Below are 24781 nucleotides of genomic sequence, written 5' to 3'. Positions count from 1 at the left end.
CTTAAGGAGCCTATGGAGTTTTCTAATTTGTGAGTTGGTGGGATTGTAATTAATGGGGAGGTAAGTGGAACGATCTAATAATAAAGCCTTGAGCTTACCTGTGTAATCTTTAAGATTAAGTACCATAGTGGCGTTTCCCTTATCCGCTTTGGTGATCACTATATTTTTGTTTCTTTTCAATTCTTGTAGTGCCTTGTATTCACTACTCGATATGTTGGATTTTGGAGGTTTTGCTTTGTTGAGAACACAGGCTACATCCAATCTGATATCGTTGGCGATGTGGTTAGGCAGTTGGCAAAGTTTATTTAATCTATATTTCTAGTATACGCTGTCAATTCCTTAAATATTAGTTATCATGTTTAACCAGCGTATAAGCCTCTCAACAAGAATAATGATTATCCACGGAGATCTCTTCGCACGCAAGGCCCGCCATTACGGCAAACTGAAGCTGAAATTATCCAGACAACTTAACCGTCTGGCATTCCTAAAACGCTGCCGGGATAATTATGTCATCCCGAACTGTGTCAAATTTAAACACCGCTTCATCTCACAGAAAGCTCTCCGTATTTACAACCGCGCTAGCCAGGCATTACTTCGGGAGCAAATTGCCACCAAACGCGGTTCCCTAGCCGACATAAACAGCGCTATATCAACGCTAAAAAATGAGCTTTCACTTACGCTGAATCACGAGCTTTGGTCGGTACTACATGACGTCTCGTGTACGGCAGCTAAAAAAGAATTTGAACGAGTACGGAGCCGACATATCAACAAGTTTGATAAAATAACAAAGAACTGCCTAACCACATCGCCAACGATATCAGATTGGATGTAGCCTGTGTTCTCAACAAAGCAAAACCTCCAAAATCCAACATATCCAGTAGTGAATACAAGGCACTACAAGAATTGAAAAGAAACAAAAATATAGTGATCACCAAAGCGGATAAGGGAAACGCCACTGTGGTACTTAATCTTAAAGATTACACAGGTAAGCTCAAGGCTTTATTATTAGATCGTTCCACTTACCTCCCCATTAATTACAATCCCACCAACTCACAAATTAGAAAACTCCATAGGCTCCTTAAGAAGGTCACTTCTTGGCCTGAGGAGATTACCAACAGACTAAAACCCTATAACTCTAGATCCCCCCGCATATATGGGCTCCCAAAAATACACAAAGAAAATGTGCCATTACGTCCCATAGTGGATGGCATTGATTCCCCCACTTACAAACTAGCCAAGCATTTAGCCAAAGCGCTCTCACACTATACTGGCAATACACCATCACACATAAAAAACTCAGCCCACTTCAAAGCCAGTATAGAAAACCTTACACTCCAACATAATGACATAATGGTCAGTTTTGATGTCTCCTCCCTATTCACGAATGTCCCCCTCAAAGAAACCTTAGAGCTAATCCAAGCTAAATTTCCTCCCGATATCTCAGCCCTATTTCAGTTTACAATGAACTCAGGCTATTTCGTTTGGCAGGAAAAATTCTACAAACAGATAGAGGGGACAGCCATGGGTTCACCACTTTCCCCACCCTTGGCCAACTTCTTCATGGAGATGTTTGAAGAGAAAGCCTTAAACTCAGCCCCACAAAAACCTACCATATGGCTTCGCTACGTTGATGATGTTTTCGCTATTTGGCCACATGGCCCGGATTCACTCCTCTCCTTCCTAACACACTTGAACAACCAACACCCTAGAATCAAATTCACCCTGGAAAAAGAGGAAAACAATAACCTCCCCTTCCTAGACACACTAGTCACCCGCCAACCTGATGGAACCTTGGTTTTCTCAGTTTATAGAAAACCCACCCATACAGGCAGATACATTCACCAACAATCCCACCACCCCCCCTCACAACAATATGGAGTGATTAAAACATTATTCAACAGGGCAAAAATAATCTGTTCTAATGATCAAGCCCTAACCACTGAACTAAATCACATCCGTGACACTTTCTCAGCCAACGGCTACCCCCTCCAAAAAATACTTAACCCAGTTATCCACAACCCACCACCCCCTCCCCTTCACAAAAAAGATTACTCTAAATCTATCACTATCCCCTACATGAGAGGCACCTCGGAAAAAATCAATAAAATCCTAAAAAAACACGACTTGACCACCTGTTACAGACCACATAGAAAACTGGCAACCCTTATCCGCTCCACCAAAGACCAACCACTTCCCCTAGACCTACCTGGTGTATACCAGGTCCCTTGCAGCTGTAAACTGTCCTACTTTGGCCAAACAGGCAGGACAGCAAATATCAGAATCTCAGAACACAAGGATTACATCCGATTTTACCAGTACAGCCACTCTGGACTTGCAGACCACGCTCTGGATACTCGCCACAGAATAAGATGGAAGAAAGCCACAGTAATACACCGCAGCAAGTTCAAGTATGAAAGACTATTCATGGAATCAGCCTCGGCCCTTAGGAACATGCCAAACCTCAACAAATTTGGATGCATGAAACTGCCCCAAATTTGGGAAACTGTTATCAGAAGAACTTCAGCCCAAAGGCCAAGAACTACCAATATAGCCCGCCAGGGGGCACCATCAGGACTTTAGGAAACGCTAGCTTCCTAGCTTCAGTCTCATTTGCTGTTATTAGTACTTGTGTGCACTTGTCTGTGTAGTAAGTTCCCAAGAAGATGGCAACGTGACGTTCGCCGAAATATTGGAAGGTATATATTAAAGTTTATTTAATCTATATTTCTAGTATACGCTGTCAATTCCTTAAATATTAGTTATACAGTATAATAGAATCATATTAATTTTTAATAGCAAATACTAGCAAAGCAAGAGGAAGTGCTTGAATAGATTAAGAGAAGAGAAAGATGAAAAGGACAAGGACCATCAAGTAATGTGAAGGGAAATGGTGGATGGGAGAAGATAGGATGAATGAATAGCTTGCTTTGTTAGCTTTGACATGGAAATGAGTGTTTCTGCTGACTCTTGCCATCTTTAGACAAAGAAAGGAACTGTGAAAGAAGAGTTCTGTTATAAGGATGCCTTGTGGATGTTTATAGATGACTCGTCAGTGAATGTTGTAATTGTTTTTGAAACAGGCAATCTATTAAGTTGGATATCTGTTTTTTTTTTTCCTGTTTGTGGTTTGTGTTTTCAGGTCATGCTGATTGGTCTTTAGTCTTTAATTAACCAAATAGGAAAAAACAAATAATAGATATCCAAAATCACTTAAATAGACTGCTATTTTGGGAAACATTTGCATGTCATACTTTCTCACTCTCTCACACAGACACACACACATATATGCTTGAACCTTAGACCATGTATTCTGCCAGCACTTTTATAATCAACACCAGTAACATCATTCCTCCCTTCCATAACATCTTAAAAGATGTTTTTTATTCCTTAATGTGTTCCAAAGATACTATAACTAGCTGAAACACTCAGCTTCTATGTCTAACTAACAAAAAACTGTTAATTCCTCTATTTATCTCATCCATCCTTATACATTCTTTATTGCATAGTACGTGTTGGTTTCAGATCCTTTTTTCCCCTTCTTCAAGAATTTGGTCCAACACTTCTCTTTACTGTCCGAACTCCACTGTCGCTTTCTGATTTTTATCTTGTTTTAAAGTTTCTATATTTTTATGCCTTCTATTCACCATTAATCCTTCTAGTAATATTTCTCCACTTCTCATAAGATGCTTACAAAGAATCATCTACTTTACAGTCTACTGTAAGTTATTTTCCAATTTCTCCTTATTAAATTTATTACAGTTGTTACAGTTCTCAGATTTGTAAATTATTAGTCAACTCTCGCTATGATGATATACATGAACAGAAATTTTCTCATTGTGATAAACTACTGAAAATTCCTGACCATAGTTTCATTGGGAAATCCTGTTCAAAAGGAAATTAACTGTAGTAAAATTTCTGTGGTTACCTATGTATCTGCTTATGTGAAAATACAGTTTAGTATATTTTGGGAAATATCTGCATGTCATACTTTCTCTCTCTCACACAGACACACACACACACATATATGCTTGGACCTTAGACCATGTATTCTGAACAGAATACATGGTCTAAGGTCCAAGAGCACAGAAATTTAAGATGGGATCAAAACTTAATCATCATAAGCTTTGCCACTAATAAGTCAGAACAGCATGTATTCTCACCACATATGTAAAAATTTTCATTATGTGATTTTGAGATATGCCACTCCCTCAATGCAACTATCAAATAGGTTGGAATGCTTCTATATTTCCTATTAAATTATAATTTGTTACAATTAGGAATGATGTTTTGATACATTGGATTTAATATTAAGTCCAGTATCATATTACATAACTGTTCCCAACTCAGTTGTTACTATCTGCTTATTAAGAACCTTATGCAGTGACTGGCAGAGTTTACATTTAGTGAAGGGGTGATTATTAGTCGAATGATTTATCATTGTTGAGTATTGTAGAAGACCTTGGTGCACCATGGATACTGATATTTTTAGTCATTCTTATGTGCTCTTGTAACAAGTTATTAATAAAAAAAACAAAAAAAACATGATATTTGAGGGGAAGACTACAACAAATTTGTGAAATGTTAAGGCAGGTGAATAGTAATTAATCTGTGATTAAAGCTAAAATTTCTGAACACAAAATATTTGACCATTTGCTTCTGAAGCTTGTAGAATGTGCACGCTTCAGGATCAAATGAGTGTGCAGATACAGTGTTCTGGTTGTGTATCCATATTTCAAAGTGATGACATTTCTTTTGTCAGAGTTCTTGTTCTTCTGAATAGAAGGATTAACCAAAGAAGGATGTTGAAAGTTTATTTTTCACTTGGTTAGAGTATAATAAATTTAGTTTAATCCTTTATCCAAGTGTGAGCAAACAAAGTTTGCACCTGAAAGTATCTTCAGGACTAGGGTAAGGTGGTACAACACCAGGGCACTCCTTGCAAAGGTGGAGCAAGCTACCAACACTCCTATCTCAGTATCTCCCATAATGCAAAACACATCTCCTTGCGGATATGTCTAATGTTATGCATTAAGGGAAGGGCCACAACCCAGACTAGTTTCAACCTTTATTGAGGTAGAATGGGAGTTCATGTCTCTCATCATTGGCCTTTGGAGAATAAAGCATGCTGAGGATCAGCAGACAGTGAGAGAGGAGGATAATGCAAGATAGAGTAGGATAGTAGGAGGTAAAAGAGGCCTCAGACAAACTGTTTAGCCGTTTTAGGCTAATTGGTCTGTAACACAATCTCAATTTATCTGTTCAAAAAAAGGTTAACTTAACCATAAAATTTTATCTAAAGTTTGCATATAAATTTATCCAATTTAATGATTTAATCAGGTGTCTATGGAGGATATCCGTTAACCCTGTTTTGGAACAGTATTTTACAGTTTAAATGTTTGTTCATAATTTTTGTTACTAAATCCTTATTTGTATTCCGGGTAATTAAAATTTACTGCTGTTATTGAAAATCTAAGGACTTATGGTCCAAACTGGATATATAAATTTACCATAAAATTCGAACTTAAGGTCCGGACTAGATTTTTTTTTTCTTTTTTTTTTTTTTTCCCCGAACTTAAGGTCCTGACTAGATTTTTTTAAATTTTTTTTTTCTTTTAAGAAAGGACTTAAGGTCCGGTAAGTTGAAATGAATAAGAACGTTTTGAAGAACTTACAGACCTGGTACCACTGGGACTTAAAATGGGGTAGAATCTGGCCTGGGAGATGCCGCTCACAGGGAGTGGCACCGCCTCGCTGTAAGCCTTCGCAGCCCGGGTTCTCAGATCTACTCCCCTTGTTTGGAGGTAAAAGAGAATCCGTGCCAGCGAAAGCTTTGTGGCGAGGAAGGACAGAATAGTTATTACTTTTCCTAGGGAGAGTTAGGTGGGGTTTTGTAGATTCTAAAGATATATACAGGGCTTGATGCGTCCCTGTATGAGAAAGCATATTTTCGGTGGTTTGTAGTATTTGTTCACAAATTTAAAGTCTCCTAGTAAATGTCTCTCTTGCGCAAGAAATTTAGGTAGATAGAAAAAAAAACCTTTCCTTATTCTTGCGTACATTAAATTTGCATCCTGTCCCTGGGATTTTTTCCGTACCTTCCAGATGTGATACTTTAAGACGTTAATTAAGAAGATAGCGAACTTTTGGGTCTTGTTCACTGGTGGAGGGAATTGTAGACGTACGACCTCTTCTAGTGACAGCATCGGGATTCCCAATGCTATGCTCAGTCTTTGCCAGATGCGTTGGGCTGGTGGGCAAAAATAAAAAAAATGCTTCACCGTTTCCACGTTTAAGGCTTTCCGTACGGTTTTGAATGTGCTTGCATGGAGCAGGCTTTTGAGATCGGGCAGAGCATACCCCCCTTCTTCATGTTTTAGTTGTAGGTATTCTTTTTTTACCTCGTGTTTTTTCTCATTCCAGAAGAAGTCTGAGTTTTTTTGATAATTGATTTTCTTGTTGCAGTGTGATGCCTGTGATGTTGACTGTGTGCATCAGCATTGGGGTAATGATTGTTCTTATTACTGTGACTCTGCCATAAAAGGAGAAAAAGGTTGGTTTGAACAGCTTTATCCTTTCCATGCTTGTTTCCTGTAATTTTTGAGTTGGTAATGCTAGGGTCTCAGAAAACAGAACGCCTAGTATTGTTAGGGGCTGCGTATGCAGCGTTAAACTGTAGGGAAGTCCAGTGTTATGGAAATTTCCAAAACTTTTGAGTTTAGTTTTTTGTGCGTTAACTCGGAGACCACTGACTATGCTGAAGTTTTGCAGTATGTCAAGATAGATGCAGATGGACTCAGAATCTCTGAGTGTAGCCACTACATCATCTGCATATGCCACTATTTTGCATTGTCTGGAGACTTGGGGCAGTGGAATACCGTTAATTGCGGGGGTGTTCTCGATTCTCTTGATGAGGGGTTCTAATGCTAGAGAAAAGAGGAGGGGGCTTAGCGGGTAGCCTTGCCTAACCCCTCTCTTTATGCGGATCGGTTCTGTCAGAAACCCATTAATAGACAGTTGTGTCTAGGCCTCCACGTACATATTTTTAATTGTACGCCGAAGTCTCGGACCCACACCTATTTTTTTGAGGGTGTCCTGCAAGTACATGTGGTTGACGCTGTCAAATGCTATTTCCAGGTCTGTGGAGAGAAGTGCAAGGGGGTATTTTTTTTCCTTGGCCAGTCTGATTAGGTCTCTTAACAAGAAGAGATTAAATTCCATAGATCTACTTGGGATTCCGTAGACCTGTGAGCTTGTTATTATATTTTCTATTCCGCCCTTAATGCGCGTGCAGATAATTTTTGCGAAAATCTTGTAGTCTAAGTTGGTTAAGGAGATCGGACGCCAGTTATTTGACAAAGTCCGATCTCGGTCTTTCTTGGGGATAAAGATTGTATAGCTCTTAACGAATTCCTCGGGGATGTTTCCCAAAGTGAGGAATTCGTTGAAGATGTTTACTAATGCTGGCCGTGCAAAATCCCAGATAGATCTATAGAATTCTATCCCTGGTCCATCTAGCCCTGGGGTCTTTTTTGTCTTCATTGTTTTGCACGTTGCCTTTATTTCCGCCGCAGTTATCGCCTGTCATGCAGGGCACTAAGATGATCGGGAAAACGTTTGACGTCCCACTCGCTGAAGTCATCCGTGCCCTGCTGGTCAGAGAAGATGCCGAGATACTGCTGATGAAAATGATGGAGTATTTCATGGGTTGAGTTTAGAATCTGGCCCTTCTCTTCGATCTGGTAAATCGTTCTCTCGTCATTTGCTGCCACCAGTTGTTGATTGTAGAATGCGGCAGAAGGTGTTTCCAAATTTCTGAGATAGTCTCGTTCGAAAGGAGAGGTCCTTGACTCTACTCTGCCGCTCTTGCTGCAGCTCTATTTCTACTTGTCTGATAAGATCTCCGCAGGGAACTCCGCTCCGTTCATTTATCTGGTACCAGCCGAGTTCCCTGTAGAGATCCCTCAGCCGTTTACGTTGTTGGTAGGCCCTTTCGCGTCCACAGTTTTGAAACAGTTCCTTAGCCTGCCACTTGAAGCGCAGCCAGTTTTCCCAGTCCCAGTTGGTGTTTGTCCATCTGTCACAAAGGTTCTGTAGCTGTTCGCTAAAAAGACTGGGAAAGATAGGAGGGAGCCTCCAAGGACCTCTGGCTGTTTCCATAACCTCTGGGAGTGTGATTTTGAATATGACCATTTTGTGGTCTGTTGACATGTTGTGTACTGCAGTGTGACGTATCCTCTGAACATGTTTTCCATGTTTTGAGATACGTACACCCTGTCTAGTCTCGTCGATATCTGGCCGCGGCACCATGTTGTCTCTACTTTGGATGGGTTATTCCGCCTCCAGACATCGATGAGATCAGAGTTTACACAACATCGTTTTAAGGCGGTAATGCCGCCAGTTCCGGTATTTGCATTCCCGCCCACTTTGTCTAAACGTGTCTTCCACACAATTCCACTCTCCGGCTACTATGAGGTGGTCTGCTCCCAGGAGATAGTTTTCAAGGGCAGAGAAGAAACCACTTCTGTGGTATGGGTTGTTCGGGGCATAAACTGCAACAAGCCAGATGGTACGGCCACCGTACTTCCAGTCCACTGCTACTAGACGTCCTGTGGCGTCTTTCTGGACGTTGAAGACCCCCACCCACCTGCGATTGGGGGACAAATTAGTATCCCCACCCCTCGCGAGTGCGCGTTCCCGAAGCACCAGTAGCTGGTGACCGGGTAGCTTCTCGAGAAGTTCTCCACGTCCCAATGCTTATAAAAATGGGTTTCTTGTATCAGGAGGATATTAATTTTGTGCGTTAACATTATCCTCCAGACAGCGCTTTGCGCAAAAGGGTTGCGTAGTCCATTAGTGTTTAAAGTGGCAATTTTAAATTCCATGTTGACGTTTAGAAGAAGGGGGGTTGTTATCTGTTCGTGGGTCTACATAAACCACATCCGATTCTCCATCGTAGCTGTTTGGACTTTTTGCCTCGAGATCAATACAGAGGTTGCCTAGAAAGTCCTTATCCATGTCGCTAGAAGAGTCCATTCTGTGGATATGTGGTTGGGGTTCTGCAGGTTGGTCCGCTACCGGGGGTAGGTTTCCTGGCATTGTTACGGCCTCATCGAAGGGCTCTGTGCCTGTTGCTCCACATTGGCCTATAATTTGGGAGTTATCCATTTCGTCCTCCAATGACAGTAGGCTGCTTTGTTTAGCTTTTTTCTTTTCCTCTGTCTCTATGTCTCTTGTGCGCTTAGTTGGAGCACTGATCGCGACCATTTTTTCCTCCTTCCTGTGTGTATCAATTTTTCCCATCTCGTTGTTGGGATTTTTTTCCTTCGTGTGGTGGGTTTTCTTGGGTATTTTACCCGCTGGGATTTTTGTGAAAGCAAACAAAGTTTGCACCTGAAAGTATCTTCAGGACTAGGGTAAAGTGGTACAACACCGTTGTAGTACAACAACGGTGGTACAACAACAACAGGCGCAAACTTTGTTTGCTCACACTTGGATAAAGGATTAAACTAAATTTATTATACTCTAACCAAGTGAAAAATAAACTTTCAACATCTTTCTCTAAATCCAGAGTAATTTATTAAAAAAGGGTGGCACACCATTTGGCAACTCCTATAGGTAGAGATGACCTGCTAATGCTTCTGCCTGGTATCTCCACTTGGGCCTGGCTCCCACTGAAGAGACCTCAATAAAGGTTGAAACTAGTCTGGGTTGTGGCCCTTCCCTTAATGCATAACATTAGACATATCTGCAAGGAGATGTGTTTTGCATGATGGGAGATACTGAGATAGGAGTATTGGTAGCTTGCTCCACCTTTGCAACGAGTTGACCTGGTGTTGTACCACCTTACCCCAGTCCTGAAGATACTTTCAGGCGCAAACTTTGTTTGCTCACACTTGGATAAAGGATTAAACTAAATTTATTAAACCAAAGAAAGATGTTATCCTTGTTGGATTGACCAGATAAACTTCTATAGCAGTCTGACAAAGATTTGAACATGCAACATGTTGCCACATAGCTTACTAGCTTTAAATAAACAAACATTATCATTGGCTTCTTCCTGTATAGATTCGGTTGCTTCTTCCTGTATAGATTCGGTTGCTGCCTAATTTTTCTTAAACTAATTTTAGGGTGTTTGATTTGTCTTTTTGTTCTTATTGCAGTAAGAACGAATGAGTATACAGATATAACAGAACAAAACTTAAAACTTTTTTTAGTCAAGTTCTACTTCATCACTGCTATAATTAAATAGGATATATTTTTATTATAAAGATGTACACAAAGCTTGCTCATCACAAAGCACAGCTAATTTAATAAGTGATTTGTAATGTGAGGCAGCATGAGAAATTAGTTGACAAAGTATACCTATCATCCCTATCCATCTCTATCTTTGCACTAGAGTGTAGTTAAAAATTGTACATTTCACATTTAGAGCACTCCTAATTGCATCAGCTCATCAGTATCATGTTTGAAATTAAATTTTGACTACAGAAAGGTTTATTACTAAAATATTGGTTTAATAGCAGTTAGCATTATGTATAAATAGATTGTGCACCAACTAGATTTGCACACTAAGGACCTAGAACCAGTAGCTTCTTTAGGATGGTAGAATAAGGAAGGTCTACAAATTAAAAAACAAGACTCAGGTAAACCATTAGAACAGCAACAATTAAAAACAAATACCAGTTATGTATAATACACATTATGCTGTCTCTTCAGATAGTTCAATGATTGTTGCAAAAGTTGAACGTTAGTGTCTTGAACGATCTGGTTATTGACTTTCAGATATCATTTAAGATGAGATTTATTTTTATTTTTTATTTATTATTTTTTAGCTCATACATAAGAAGTTGGTTAATCAACCTATAGTACATTAGAACTGTATGTGGGTAGTGGATTGGGAAAGGAGGAACTTGTTTACATTTAACACATTCGCTGCCACCAACCTCGGGCATAGTTTGTTACCGCACACCAAGCAATTTCACTTCTTCAAGGTCAGTACGAGTAATTTCTTTGCCGGCGGTAATTGACATAAGAGTATATTTGTAGTTGGCTTGTGAGGCTCATATACCAACTACGAGCATACACACTTTGCTGTTATGCTCTGCACATGCCAAGCACTTTCACTTCTTCAAGGTCAGTACGAGTAATCTCATTGCCGGCGGTAAGCGTCGTACGAGTATATTCGTAGTTGGCTTGTGAGGCTCATATACCAACTATGAGTATACTCGTAGTTGGCAGCGAACGTGTTAAACGCCTGTATATTGTAGTCCATGTGAAACACGTCAGGGGGAAGACTGTTGCACGGTACAGCAGTAGCAGGGATAGAGTAAAAGAAACTTGTTCTGTGGGTTTCAAGGTGTACTGTGAAAGGACGTTGAGCAGCAGCTGCACATATTTCAACGAGCTTAGTTCTGAGTGGGGGGGGGGGATTATTGATGCTATTTCAGATGAACATTTCCCATGGAAATATTTGTAGAATACACATAGTGCAGAAACCAAACATCTGTGCAAAAGTGGGGGGAGTAACTCCCCACTTTTGCACAGATTGGTAAGAGATGGATAATTAATAATTATTCATCTCTTACCAATTGCTCTCCTCTATACTGAGTCAAGCATTTTGAGGGAGCTTTTAGGGGCCCCACCCCATATGTGAGAGCAGGATTCAATAGCTAGGCAGATGTGCAATTTGTATAAAGTTAACAGCTGTTCAAGGGTAAAGTAACGTCTTGAGTAAAAGAGAAATCGAGAAATCCTAGTTTTTTAGAAGCTGAGGATGCAATGATTATGATGTGTTTATGCCGGGAGAGGCTTGATGTCAGGGTAGCATTGAAGTTGATGAGGTTATCTGAAAACCCCATTGGAGGATGGCTTGGAGATCAGAATTGAGAGAGGTGGTGGTTGATGTTCTGTAGGTTGAGTTGAGAGAGGTTTATCAAATGAAAGGAAGGAGTGCAAAACTGTGTATTGGGTTGGAGGTCAACTGAAGTAGGTCATTGATATATATTTTTATATTATTATTATATGCTATATATATATATATATATAGCAGGAAGAGGGTTCGTTAGAGGACAGAACCTTGTGGAACCACGGCATTAGTTGAATGGTGGGAAGATAAGGGATCATCCACCACCACACATTGTGAGCATCCAGACAGACCAAACGACGATAGTTTCACCTAGTAAGCCTTTGTGCCAGACTCGCTCAAAAGCTTTGGAGATATCAAGTGCAACCACTTGAAATTCGGCAAACTTCTCCATGGCATTTGTCCAGAGAAGGGTGACATGTGAGTAGATCTCCTGTTGATTAGCAGTGATGGAATTTATACTGGTGGTTGTTTATTAGGTGGGTGCCTTCAAGCTATTGTGAGAGTTGGGCATTGATGATTTTTCCATTACTTTAGGCAGGACTGAGGAGAGCGAGATAGGGCAGTAGTTGGATGGCAGTGACTTATTGCCCTTCTTGGGAATGGGTTGAATATAGGCCAATTTCCAGTTCTGTGGGATAGATACCAGTGGAGTAAGAGAGTATATACAGGCGACATAGGATAGGAGTCAGTTCTGGTGCATAAAATTTCAGGACAGCTGCAGGAATGCCATCAGGGCCAGGAGATATTTTTGTATCTAATTTGGACAGTATTTTTCTGATCTCTTCCTGGCAAAAGGATATAAGAGGCATTGTATGTTGGGCATACATAACTGACATTTACCATTGTCAGTTATGCATGCATTGGAAGCAAAGTGTGAAGCTGGGAGATTTGCTTTTTTTGTAGGTGATGATGGAATGGAGCCAACTGGGTATGATTAGGGGTGGGAATAGTGTTGGGCAGAAGTTACAGCCAATTGCTTTGGTGAGAGACTAAAAGACTCGACTATCATTTGTACAGGCTGCTAATTTCCTGCTTTTTACTCTTTCAAACTCTGTTTTGGAAGCATTGTGTTTTTTTTGCATCTGTTTCGGCCTTGAGTATAAGATCTAAAGGAATATGGAGTTCTTGATTTGAGCCAGTTGCAGTATGTTTGGTTTTTCATTTGTACCTTCTTTGCAAATCTTTTGTAGAACCAGGGTTTAATTAGGGAATGGCAATTCAGAGTAGTGTGGGAGATGTATGTTTCCATGCCAGTGAGGATTACTTTGGTGATAAGTTTGGTGCATATGTTTAGGTTGAAAGGTTGGAAGCAATAGTCCAACCATGGGAATGAGGAATAGAAGTCGTGGAGGCTGTCCGCTTGGCACTGTTATAATGCTAAACTACTCGTGCGGGAGTGCCTGAGTAAGTGTTGTTGCATTGGGGAGGAGATGAGCACTAGATTGTGGTCAGAATTACCTTGGGGGCTCACTAAATTCACTGTGTATTTGGAAGGATCATTGGTGAGGAAGAGATCTAGGATGTTTAAGAGTGGTTCGGGTTATCTGGTATTCTGGTTGGCATGAGAGCAATTTGTGTAAGCTCATTAGTAATGTCAAATGTTTCAGCATCTCTGCTTGCAAGATCTGTACAACTGCAGGAAAGGCCATTTGGTGTTGCAAACATTAAAATCTCCTAGGAGGATGATTTCACTATTGGGGAAGTGGGACTGCAGAAAATCAATTTTTAGGAGAGGAAATTAACAAGTTGAATGGTTGGTTACATTAGGGTACTGGTTTTTGTTGATGGAGCCATTTTGAGTAAATGATTTATACTCAGTGAAGAACAGATTCCTTAATTTGACATGAAAGCAAGGTTTTCTCTGGATAGTGCATGGTGGCTATATCCCAATCACTGGTGCAATTTGTGGTAGATGAATTATCTGGAAGGCCAGATTTTTCTATTCTTCATTCCATGTTACTAAGATGTTAATTTTTCTTATTTCAGAACTTCCACTTGCCTAATAGTTCTAAAACATGGAATTCCATAAGCACTCAGATGTTTGTAGATGATGATGCTAGACAGTTTAAATAGTTGGTAAGCTACTCTGATCTTATGACTTGAGTAAGATGGCACTCTTGCCGGAAAGATTTCTAATGGATGGAAATAGTTTGTTATCAAATGTTAGACTTTTGGTGCGGTGAAGCATCACTAGGTTGTATATTCTGGATGGTGTTCATGGAACATTTCTTAAGGTTGAACTGGTAGAGAAAAGAGTGAAATTCTTCTTTTAGCCTAAATCATTTTTGGACAGAATGAATTAAGGGAATGAAGAAAGTTTTAAATCATATACATCGTTTTACAAACTATGAAGATGTCAACATGTCCAAAAAAATTGTAAAAAATAAAACAAAAAAAAATCCAACCATAAAAACCACCAAACAACCTACTAACATTAATTCTTACCAAAAGAAAAAAGAAAAAAAAAGTTTCTGCATCCCCTTCAACATTTGTAGCCTAAACAGCAACATAAACAATGTGTACCATTTCCTGCAGTCATCTAAACGAGAATTCTTATCAAAACTCCAACTGGCAACCTCGGCAACCACTGTCCACCTCAACTTCCCAAACTGCACATTACACAGTTCTTTTGCTACAAGGATGGCATTTGTACATTCATCAGAACTGAACATACCATGTCAGAGATTGCAAAACCTCGAATGTTAGTATTGAGAGAGAGTTCAGAGATAACCAACCTCTCCTTTCATATGCTCTCTCTCTCTCTGTTAACCACTCTGATTTCTTCACTTCTCTCTCTCTCTCTCTCTAAAGCAAGACTTTGTACAGTCGAAATACCGTAATAGTGAGGTCATCATTTTTTTGGGGACTTCAACCTCCACAACTCTAAGCAGGCAGGGATGCTAAGGTGATTGATGATCTGTGATAGGTTGTTGCTATTGCTTCTTCCCAATTTGCCAATACACTTTATCTCTTCCTAACAAGCTCTCGTTCCATGTATGCTGTGGACATCAGTTCTCCTCTTGGTAACTCAGATCACAACCTCATACAAGTCTCTTTTGTACAACAGCAACAACAACCTTCACCCACTAATTTTCAGTAATTTGGCACTACAAGGGTGCCAGATGGGACAACCTCCATGACTTCTATTCGTCCTTCTCATGGTCCGAACGCTGCTTCAGTTCTTCTGACTGAAACACCTGCTCAGACCGAATAACAGAAATCATTCTCACAGGAATAAAGGCCTTTATGTCTTATTCTACTCAAAATTCACAACAACCATCCAAGCCATAGCTCTCAAAAAAAAGTGTGTCCATGCAGTAAACAAAAAAAAAAAGACCTCTGCACGAATGGCTCAAGACCAAAACTTTAGTTATTTACTCCACCTATACTGCTGTTAACAGCTGTAAATAATCATTATCCAAATCCTAAGTCACTTTGAAAGGACCAAAAGCTGTAAATTTGCCTCCTGCCCAAATGATAGTCACCCATTCTGATTCTTTGCAAAAGCCATCGGACAAAACCTTTGCTCACCTATGTTATGTTTCTGCCACTCTTGCATTGGATGATACTGTAGTTACATCACCTGAAAGACAAGGTCGACTTACTGGCATCACTCTTCTTTTCCAATTCCTGCATTAATGGATAATCTGGGCAAAGTTCCCTCCATTCACCAGGAACTGCTTTCCCCATGTTCACCTAAAGTCTTCCAGTAGATTGAAATCCGAAGAATCCTTACTAATCTGAATACAAACAAGAGATCTGGTCCTGATGGTATTTCATCTATTGTGTTAAAACTTGTGCCTCAGAACTAATACCTGTTCCATATCCTGTTCAACTGGCATCTACCCTATAACATGGAAACATTCCCACATTCAGTTCATCCTAAAAAGAAAGGTATTAAAAGTCAACCAATGAACTACTGACCAATTGCTCTCACTTCTGTTCTGTTTCAAGTATGGAAAAGGTCATCACCAGCCAACTCTTGGACCACCTAGACATCTACTGACTAATCAGTGACTAGCAGTATAGATTCTGCCACGTGATCTACAGCTGATCTAACTTTTACCACCCACCTTTGGACTCAAGCTATAGAAAAATTTGGAGAAACTCACGTGGCTGCCCTAGACAGCTCAAAGGCATTTGATCAGGTTGGCACAGGGTGTACTTAACAAACTGCCATCCACACTCTACAACTGGATTGCCAACTTTCTCATTGGTCGCTTACTACATGTCGTGGTGAATGGTTTCTTCTCCTCAGACTTCCCCACCCATGCAGGAGTTACCCCAGGGTTCAGTTCTTTCGTCCACTCTCTTCCTTTTGTATATAAATGACTTGCTCTGACAGATATCCTATTCATAGCTTTGCCAGTGACAATACATTCCATTCCTTCTTTTCATTTGACAAACTTGTAATGTTCAAGTATTAGAATCCTCAAGATCTACCACGATCAGTAGCTTGAACTCTGATCTCCTAGCTTCATTCCAGTGGAGCAAGGACAACCTTATAGACTTCAATGACACCAAAACTCAGTACTCTCAGATCTCTCTTTCAAGAAAGAGCTTGCATCCCTCACCTTTACCTTCAACAATATTCAGATATCCAAAAACAATCAGATTTCGCTTCTTGAACTGACCTATATCTCCTATCTTTTCTGACAGAAACACATTTCAACTATAACTTCTGCAGATGCCAAAAAACTTGGTGTACTTTTTTGCACAAGACGCTTCACACCTTCACAGTAGCTAAGTCTATACAAATCCCAAATCTGCCCAACCATGGAATATTGCTCCCATATTTGGGATGGTGCACCAAAATCCTCCCTAAGATTGCTTGATTCTATTCAGAAATGGTCATTCTGGTTAATTAATGATCCCTCTCTTGCATACCCATTACTGCTGTGTGTGTGGGCAAGAGGATAAAAAGAAAGGAACGTCGATCCCTCTCTCATTAGGTGTTCATTTTTTGCCGTGTGCGTCTTCTACAGATACTTTCGTGAACACTACTCTGCTGAATCGGCCACTATTATTCCTTCACTCTCCTTCAGAATTATTAGAACAAGAGCCACTGCTAACTAGTACCCTTTTACAGTCCACGTTGAAACTCGCCAAACCACTGTCTCCTCTTTCATTCCATCTGTTTCTGTTCTTTGGAACAGCCTCCCACCCCTTCCCCAAAAATACAACCTTCAGCTGAACAAACAAAATATGAACAGATTCTTCGTTTCTTTTCATCCTCTTGCCCACACACATAGCACTAATTTGCTTATAGGTCTTGTGATCTTTTGTGTGCAGTATAATATAAAAAAGGGTAGATTTTAGGTGAACTTGAGCAAGAAACCATTTTACAAAGTTTTTCATTAAGTAAACATTGGTGGTGGTGGGGGCATTAGGGCATTCCACAACCAGGTCAAAAGGTTGTTTATAAAGACAGTTATTCTGAAGTTGGACCAAAAGTAATGTTTGAACACTCATGTCACATCTAGTGAGAAAAACTCTTTGATAAGGTTCAGCACATCATCAACTGGTATGCTGATGTTAAAAGGAGACTATATCCAAATTTGTAAAGATGTCAGACAACAAGGTGGAATTATCCAACAGTTTCTGAGCAAACTGGGCTGAATTCTTAATGTAAGAGTTGGTGTTTGTATGACTCATGCAGCAAGATATTTTGATAATAAATAAGTGACCCGATTCCATCAATAATGAGTATCAGAAAAATATCAGCTTTGTGAATTTTGGGCAAGCTATTTATAATCTTGGAGTTGAAGGGAGGATGAAGAGATTTGAGGTTTTTTTTTTTTTTTTTTTTCAGGTTTATTGACATTTTGCATGATGAGCAATTTATTCTCTACTTTGAGTGGCTCATATAGACCATCTGTCACTGTTCTCTTTTAAGACATGATATTCCCATCCACAACTCATGCATTCCTGTTAGTCAATCTTCCCTGTAACCAGACTACCAAATGACTATCCATCCTCATTTTCTCAACATCAATAAAATTTTTTCATGCAGTATTCTCTCAAATGCCCTTGTAAAATCTGATTAAGAATCTCTTCTGTATGTATACATTTTAATAAAATGTAACTAAGAATTACCGAAGGCCTTAAAGAAACCTTTGCTGCTCCCTGTTGCCATCCAAGTTTCTTTTAATACCTGCATTATAGTTTGACACTGCTAGATTGGATTCTCCCTTATTCAGTTGTACTATTTTTTTTTTCTCCTTTCACTGTCCTGGGGCTATTCTTGTCTAATAGCAGTCTGAGGCTCTATCAGATTTCTTGCATATTTACTTAATCTACATAGTGATATCCCATCATATCCTACAGAATTATATGTGAACTTGATGTTATCCTTATTAACATCAAGCTTACATTAAACTCCAAACATTTCATATTCCTGAACTGCCATTCCCTCCTTTTCACTGGTATTCAGTGCAGCTCCTAGCTACCCAATTGAGAAACACACTGACAAAATTCTTATTGAACATTTCCACTATATCTATAATGTACATGACCCATTTTCCATCTTCAGCAACTAAAATCACTCATCTATATGCACCTCTTTCAATTTATTAGTCTTATAACTGTCAAATTCTCTTTGCTACCTCAGCCAATATCTTTTTCTTCTTTGTAGCTTCCTAGCCTCTGCCTTATATTTGTCTTTCTCTGCAGCTCCCACATAATTTCATAACTCATCTATTTCACTCCACTTTATTTATCCTCCTCCTTAGTACAATCTGATAATGCCATACTATAGTAACTGATCTCAAACCAAGTCCCATGCATTACTTCTGTCTTGCAGTCAGTCATACCATGATAGGTTACCATTATGTTTCCTTAGTTTGTCATATTCTTCTGCACTGTAATTCCACATATCTTTGGTTTGGTAAAGCTAGACTGGAGGCAGTCTAGTACGTGCCCATGTCAGAACCGCATAATCTTTCTCACCAGATTGGTGAGAAAGATTATGCGGTTCTGATCAGTGTGTGAGATAATCTTTTTCACCAATTTGGTGAGAAAGATTGTCTCATACACTGATCACAGACGTCACCCATGGTGACATCTGTGATTAATGTCTCATACAGTGATCACAGATGTCACCATGGGTGACGTCTGTGATCAGTTTCATCACATGATTTGCTTTAATCACATGTTGTGTAAAATAAGTGTCCCTAAGCAGCTTAAAGAATTCATTCTCCTTACACATTTTTTTCCAAACAGTGAATCTGGTTAAAGTTGCTCATCATTATTATCAACTGCTTGTTGCTTGCATCTTTATTTTCTGGTCTTGTCAACATCTTAAATATCTAAAATTCCTGATCATTTCAACACTGAATGGTCTCAAAGTCATCATCAATACTGTTATCTTGGAGTTTCACATGGAGTGGATACAGCTTTTCAGAGGTTCATTAGTAATGCCACTCTCTTCTTTAATCCTTTTATCTTATCAAAATATGCTGTATCCATTATGTTATCAATTCCATTGGATTCATCAGTTTCTGTTGTCTTTATTTTTAATGAAGATGTCAGAAAGTCTGTTAAAATTATTCTGTTACCTGTTTCCATATTTAATTTTTCATTGTGAATGAATAATAATAGGCCTTCCCATAGTAAAGTTACTCCATGGAAATGCCTGAACAATAATATTCACACAGTTTGGTTGATTAATCACCACAAGTCACCACAAAAAAGCCCAGTAGGGAATTGTAAAGCATGAGGTACTGGGAGCCTTTCTATCTTATTGCACTGTGCCAAGATATTTTTACTAACACTTTGTTTTTTTTTCCTTATACACACAAAGAAAAAGTATTTGAAATGACAAAATATAAAGTTAACATTTATCATACTGCCTGCCTAGGTGTTAGGTTAAGCTGTCACTTATCATTACTTTGTGTTATTGTTGTCATCCTTATTAATAAATTTAGTGTTTTTGCATATGATTCTTAAATATTTTGAATTTTTCTATTATTTTTTTTTAAAGTTGAAGATCATATGCAGGATACCCTTTTCCATGCTTGTAATTAAGAGTTTGTCTTTGTAGATATGGTCATAATTTATTTATTTATTTTGGGATACATTCCCCATCTCTAGATTTCCTAATTGCAAAAGAATTTTCTCAGTCTATTTTTCTGATTTTTAATATAACTTAACCATTTCTTACAGACCTCTGGTTATCAGCCGGTTATTTCAACTTATGTCTCTATCAGCAAAATTGAGAATCTCCTCCTTTGAATATGACAAATTTCTTGGAGATATTTCATCACTTCTCTGGAGACATATTTGTCGTGAAACTGAACCATTAACTGTGGAAGCTGCATTTAAAGCACTTGCGTCTTTTCCTCTAGACTACCATCTTTTAAAACTACTTCCATCTGATGTAAGTATGATATTTCTTTTCTTTAAAATAATTTACGGAAATCAAAAAAGTAATTATTTTAAATCCAATTGACTCACTATAATGAATTCTGATTGGACCAAAGAAATACTTATTTATAATAAAATGTTCACTACAGTAAATTTCCTTTAAATGGCAATGTAGCTATGAGACCTTGCAAGGGAACATATTGAATTTGTTACAGCAAGTGAATTTCTCTTTTTTTGAACTCTGGCTCAAAATTATTTTGCACCATTCTGATGGTTATTTGCTATTTCTGTTGCTCTCTATCTTCTGACAATCACACCATCCTCTTGGAACTATTATCCCAGAATTTCCACTTCTTGTATGCTATGCATATATTAGCTACATGTACATCTTCTTTTGGAACTCTAAGTTGATTCAGTTAATTATATTATTACTTAACCTTTCCCTTTGATGTGTTAGTCTCAGCAGCCTACCATGGCCAAAGTAACTTAGCTTCATATAAACCTAAATAATGCTCTATGGGCAACTATTCCTGTCTGCATAGTCTGATACAATTAAATGTATCATAGATGTTTGATAAATTATATGTATGACTATCAGGTGAGTGTGTTTTCAAGGTAGTTTGTCTTGCAGAGTGAAAAAGTTGCATTCCCAAGGAAGGAAAATTCTGCAACTTCTTTATGATGAGACTCATTAAATTATCTTTAGCTGAAAGGATAATTTAATGTATAATAACTTATAAAGAGTCACTTAACATCCTATATGATATTCAAACTCTTGTTTGGAAGAGACATTTTTGTTAGTTACTGAGCTGGGAGATCTCATAAAAAGCTTGTCCAGAGTAGACTGCAAACATACATGCTTTACATAGTATTCAAACCCACAGTTTTTACTGTAAACAGGCAATAGCTTTCCACCAAACTGCCAAGGCTGGTATATGAAATTATTATTAATATAATAATTGAAATAATTTTCATAATTCTCTTCTCTAATCAGCTTTGTTTCATCTCTATCTTATCTATAGAATCGACTTTGTTTCATCTCTATCTATCTATCTATAGAATCGACTTTGTTTTATGCATCTCCATATTTATTTTCATGTAATTCTTGATATGTACTTACTACCACATAAAAAGTTTACATTATTACTAAATTCTTATTGACAAATTTCCTCCATATTAGTCTTGTAAGTACACCTTCTGTATCAATCCATCTAGATCTTGGTCTTTTTCCACCATGGCATCAAATAATTGTTTTGCTAACCTTTCAACTTCCATTCTGTTTATGTGACCATAACACCTGACATTATCTCTGTTCACATATTCCTGAATGCTAAAAATGTTAAAGGTGGTATCTATGAATATGCTACTCTTAACTTGTGCTCCAGCATTTTATTGTTTTTGTGTTTTTCATCAAATTAATCATTCAACGGAAATCTTAACAGCGGGTACTAAGGAGTTAATTACTTCTGCAACCTGTAAGTACTTATAGTGCATCAAATCAGTTATCTTTCTGGTTAAAAATAAGCCAGGTGTAAGTGCCTGCTATGCCTACTGTGTGAAGCAAAGATGACAGCAACAAAAACCAATAAGAGAAGATCAACTGTCTTGCCAGCACATGGCTGTGGACTGCTGACAAGCCCACAAAGTCCTGTAGCTGTAAAATTGATGTTACTGATAAACAAAAAAGAGGGTATGTTTTGTGAGTTCTGTTGCCATTGGCTACACACGTCCTGTGCAAAAATAGATGAATCAGTGCACAAGCTGTTTATCGACCTCAACCAGCACTTCTTCTGCTCGCTGTGCCTCCCTTCTGTTAAACAGCTCCTGAATTTAGGCAAATAAATTGAACACCTTGAACAGCACCTCAGTACTATGAATGAACCTTTTTTCCTGCAAAATACGAGCTCTAGAAACTAGTTGTACTGTTGATGCGATTTTACTTAATGGTATCAACGGTACATGACTCAATTGAGACCAAAAACAAAAAATCCGACAACTTATTTTGAACTTTCCGACAGAAAATGGAAAATCACTAAAAGAAGACATCACCAGATTAACAGAAGAATGCAGTTTTGATTCCAAAAACATTGTCAGGTGCATCATTTCAGACCTATAAATAAACATCAAAGGGAAAGGATGGAATGAACTTTCCATATCTCATAAAAGTGACTTGCGACAAGCATGTCTAAATTAATAACAGCGATCAACAACAAGCTCAAGGACACTTGCCCCCAATTGCACATCAATGCTCGACCAGACTTAACATTTGCCCAGAAAGAACAAAATCATCTTCGGAAAAACAACTAGAAGAAAAACGCCAAAATGGAGAAAACAATTGGATCATAGACTACAAACAAACTAAATTAATGCAAAAATCAAGTGATGCCACTAGTAGCCACAACGGAGATCAGTATGCAAGCACTGCATAGGAAATGTACAAGATCCTTGCAGTCAAACATATGCCTCACAGAACCTAGCATATCCACCTCACCAGCATCTGTGACCTCATCTCCAACCTTAATAGTGTCTACTACCATCTTCAGTCTACTAAACCTCACCTACTCTTTTTTTTTTTGGCAGAAACTCGAATCTCGCATCTCCCTCAGCACTATTCATATCAAACTACACGCTCTTTAACTCCTTTCGATCCAAGGATGGCATCTGCACATACATCTGCTTTGACATACCTTGCTAGAGAGCACCCAACCTAGAATTGCCCAACTTTTATCTTCTTTGGTTGAAAATATCCCTTCACCACTCAGTCAAATTCATTTGCTGTCTCTATTGCTCTGCTAATGTCACCAACCACTCTGAGCTCTTTAATTTCCTCTCCTCAAAAATTTATTTTCTCCAGTCCCACTTTCCCAACAGCAAAATCATCTCCTCCTAGGAGATTTTAATGTCCATAACACCAACTGGCTTTCTTCCAGTCGTACAGATCTTGCACGTAGAGATGCTGAAACATTTGCCATCACCAACGACTTACACAACTTCTTCACATGCCAACCAGATAACCTGAACCACTCCCTAAACACCCTAGATCTCTTCCTCACCAATGACCTTTCCAAATACACAGTGAATATAGTGGGGCCCCCCTAGGTAATTCTAACCATAATTAGTGCTCATCTTCTTCCCCATGCAACAATGCTTACACAGCCACCCCCCATACAAGGGTAGTTTGGTATTATAACAGTGCCATGTGGGACAGCCTCCACGACTTTTATGCCATATTCCTATGGTTGGACTATTGCTTCCAGCCTTCCAACCCAAACATATGCAACGAACTTATCACCAAAGTAATCCGATGAGGATTACTTTGGTGATAACATACCTAACACATCAAAAACTCCATCCTCCTTTAGAGCTTATACTCACTCCTGAAATAGATGCAAAAAAAAAAAAAACTATCAGTGCTTACAAAACAAAGTTCGGAAGAGCAAAAAGCAGGAATCTAGCAGTCTATCCAAGTGACAGCCGAGTCTTTTGATCTCTCACCAAAGCAATTGGTCGTAACTTCTTCCCAACACCATTACATCATCACCCACAGAAAACACTATTCTCTTGGCTTCACAGTTTGCTTCCAATGCATGCATAACTGACAATGGTAAATGCTCCCCCCCCCTACTATTTCAGTTGCCCTACAAATACTATCCAAATTAGACACAAAAGAGTCTTGATCCTGATGGCATTTCTCCAATTGTCCTAACCTGAAAGTTGTGCACCAGAACTGACTCCTGACCTATGTTGTCTGTATATGAGCTCTTATTCTACTGGTATCTTTCCCACAGCCTTATTCTAAGTTTGAGGTCAGGGAATCTCTCCCATCTATAATTGGCCATAATATAATATATTTTTATATATTATTGGTGCACCATAAATTCTTGGGGCTAATGGATATTTCGATGATAAAGATTTTTTTTTTTTTTTTTTTTTTTAATTCTGGCCAATTAGGTAACTTTCTGATCAAGTCATGAGTTTTATTATGTGAATGCCATATGGAATCCCCAGTCTCATAATAAATAGGTGATGAAATCTTATATGCTGTTCAATTTTCATACGTATTCATCTATATTCATAACTACTGTTGTATTTCCTTTGTCTGCCTTAACTATTACTATTTTTTTTTTTTTATCTTTCATAATTCTTTAAAAGCTGTAAACAAAAATATACATGTGCCATATTTTTGCAAAATTGTTCACAGCCTATTTTGTGTAAGTGTACAGCATTTGCAGCAGATTTGCAAGTATTTTTAGTTTTGTATGTGACTTTTGTAAATGTCATTCATCATAGCTTTTTGATGGTTTATATTTATGAACATCACTATCAACTTGAAGTGAAACTTCATTTATGGAAGGAGTAAGAAGTAAATCTTGCAATGACAAGGTTGGAGAATTTGAAAATATATAACTTTGTTGTTTGTTGTTGTTGGAGAATTTGAATATATAAATATATAATATATTTGGTTTGGTTAGGTTAGGCACACATGGCAATATTAATGACCACATCCATCATGGTGAAACTGTAGACTATTACCATGCTACCCAACTTTAG

At 38.6% G+C, this 24781-nt stretch overlaps 1 protein-coding gene across 2 annotated transcripts in view; it reads left to right on the top strand.

The window, feature by feature from the left end:
* The window catches only part of LOC150099747 (focadhesin), a 381450-nt gene that overhangs the window by 178215 nt on the left and 178454 nt on the right, over positions 1 to 24781 (top strand). For both annotated transcript variants that reach the window (XR_016549345.1, XM_090403693.1), the window contains exon 14: positions 20030 to 20243. Coding sequence is in view for 1 of the 2 variants with exons in the window: in XM_090403693.1 (XP_090259819.1) it covers positions 20030 to 20243 (214 nt within the window). In the remaining variant the exon portion in view is untranslated. The remainder of the gene's footprint in view (positions 1 to 20029; positions 20244 to 24781) is intronic.

This window comes from Typopeltis vanoorti, chromosome 14 (assembly GCF_054136105.1).
Source record: "Typopeltis vanoorti isolate ZY-2024b chromosome 14, IOZ_Tvanoo_1.0, whole genome shotgun sequence".
NCBI classification, from domain to species: Eukaryota; Metazoa; Arthropoda; class Arachnida; order Uropygi; family Thelyphonidae; genus Typopeltis; species Typopeltis vanoorti.
Note: the sequence above shows the minus strand (reverse complement) of the source record. Positions and strands in the feature narration are given on the sequence as shown.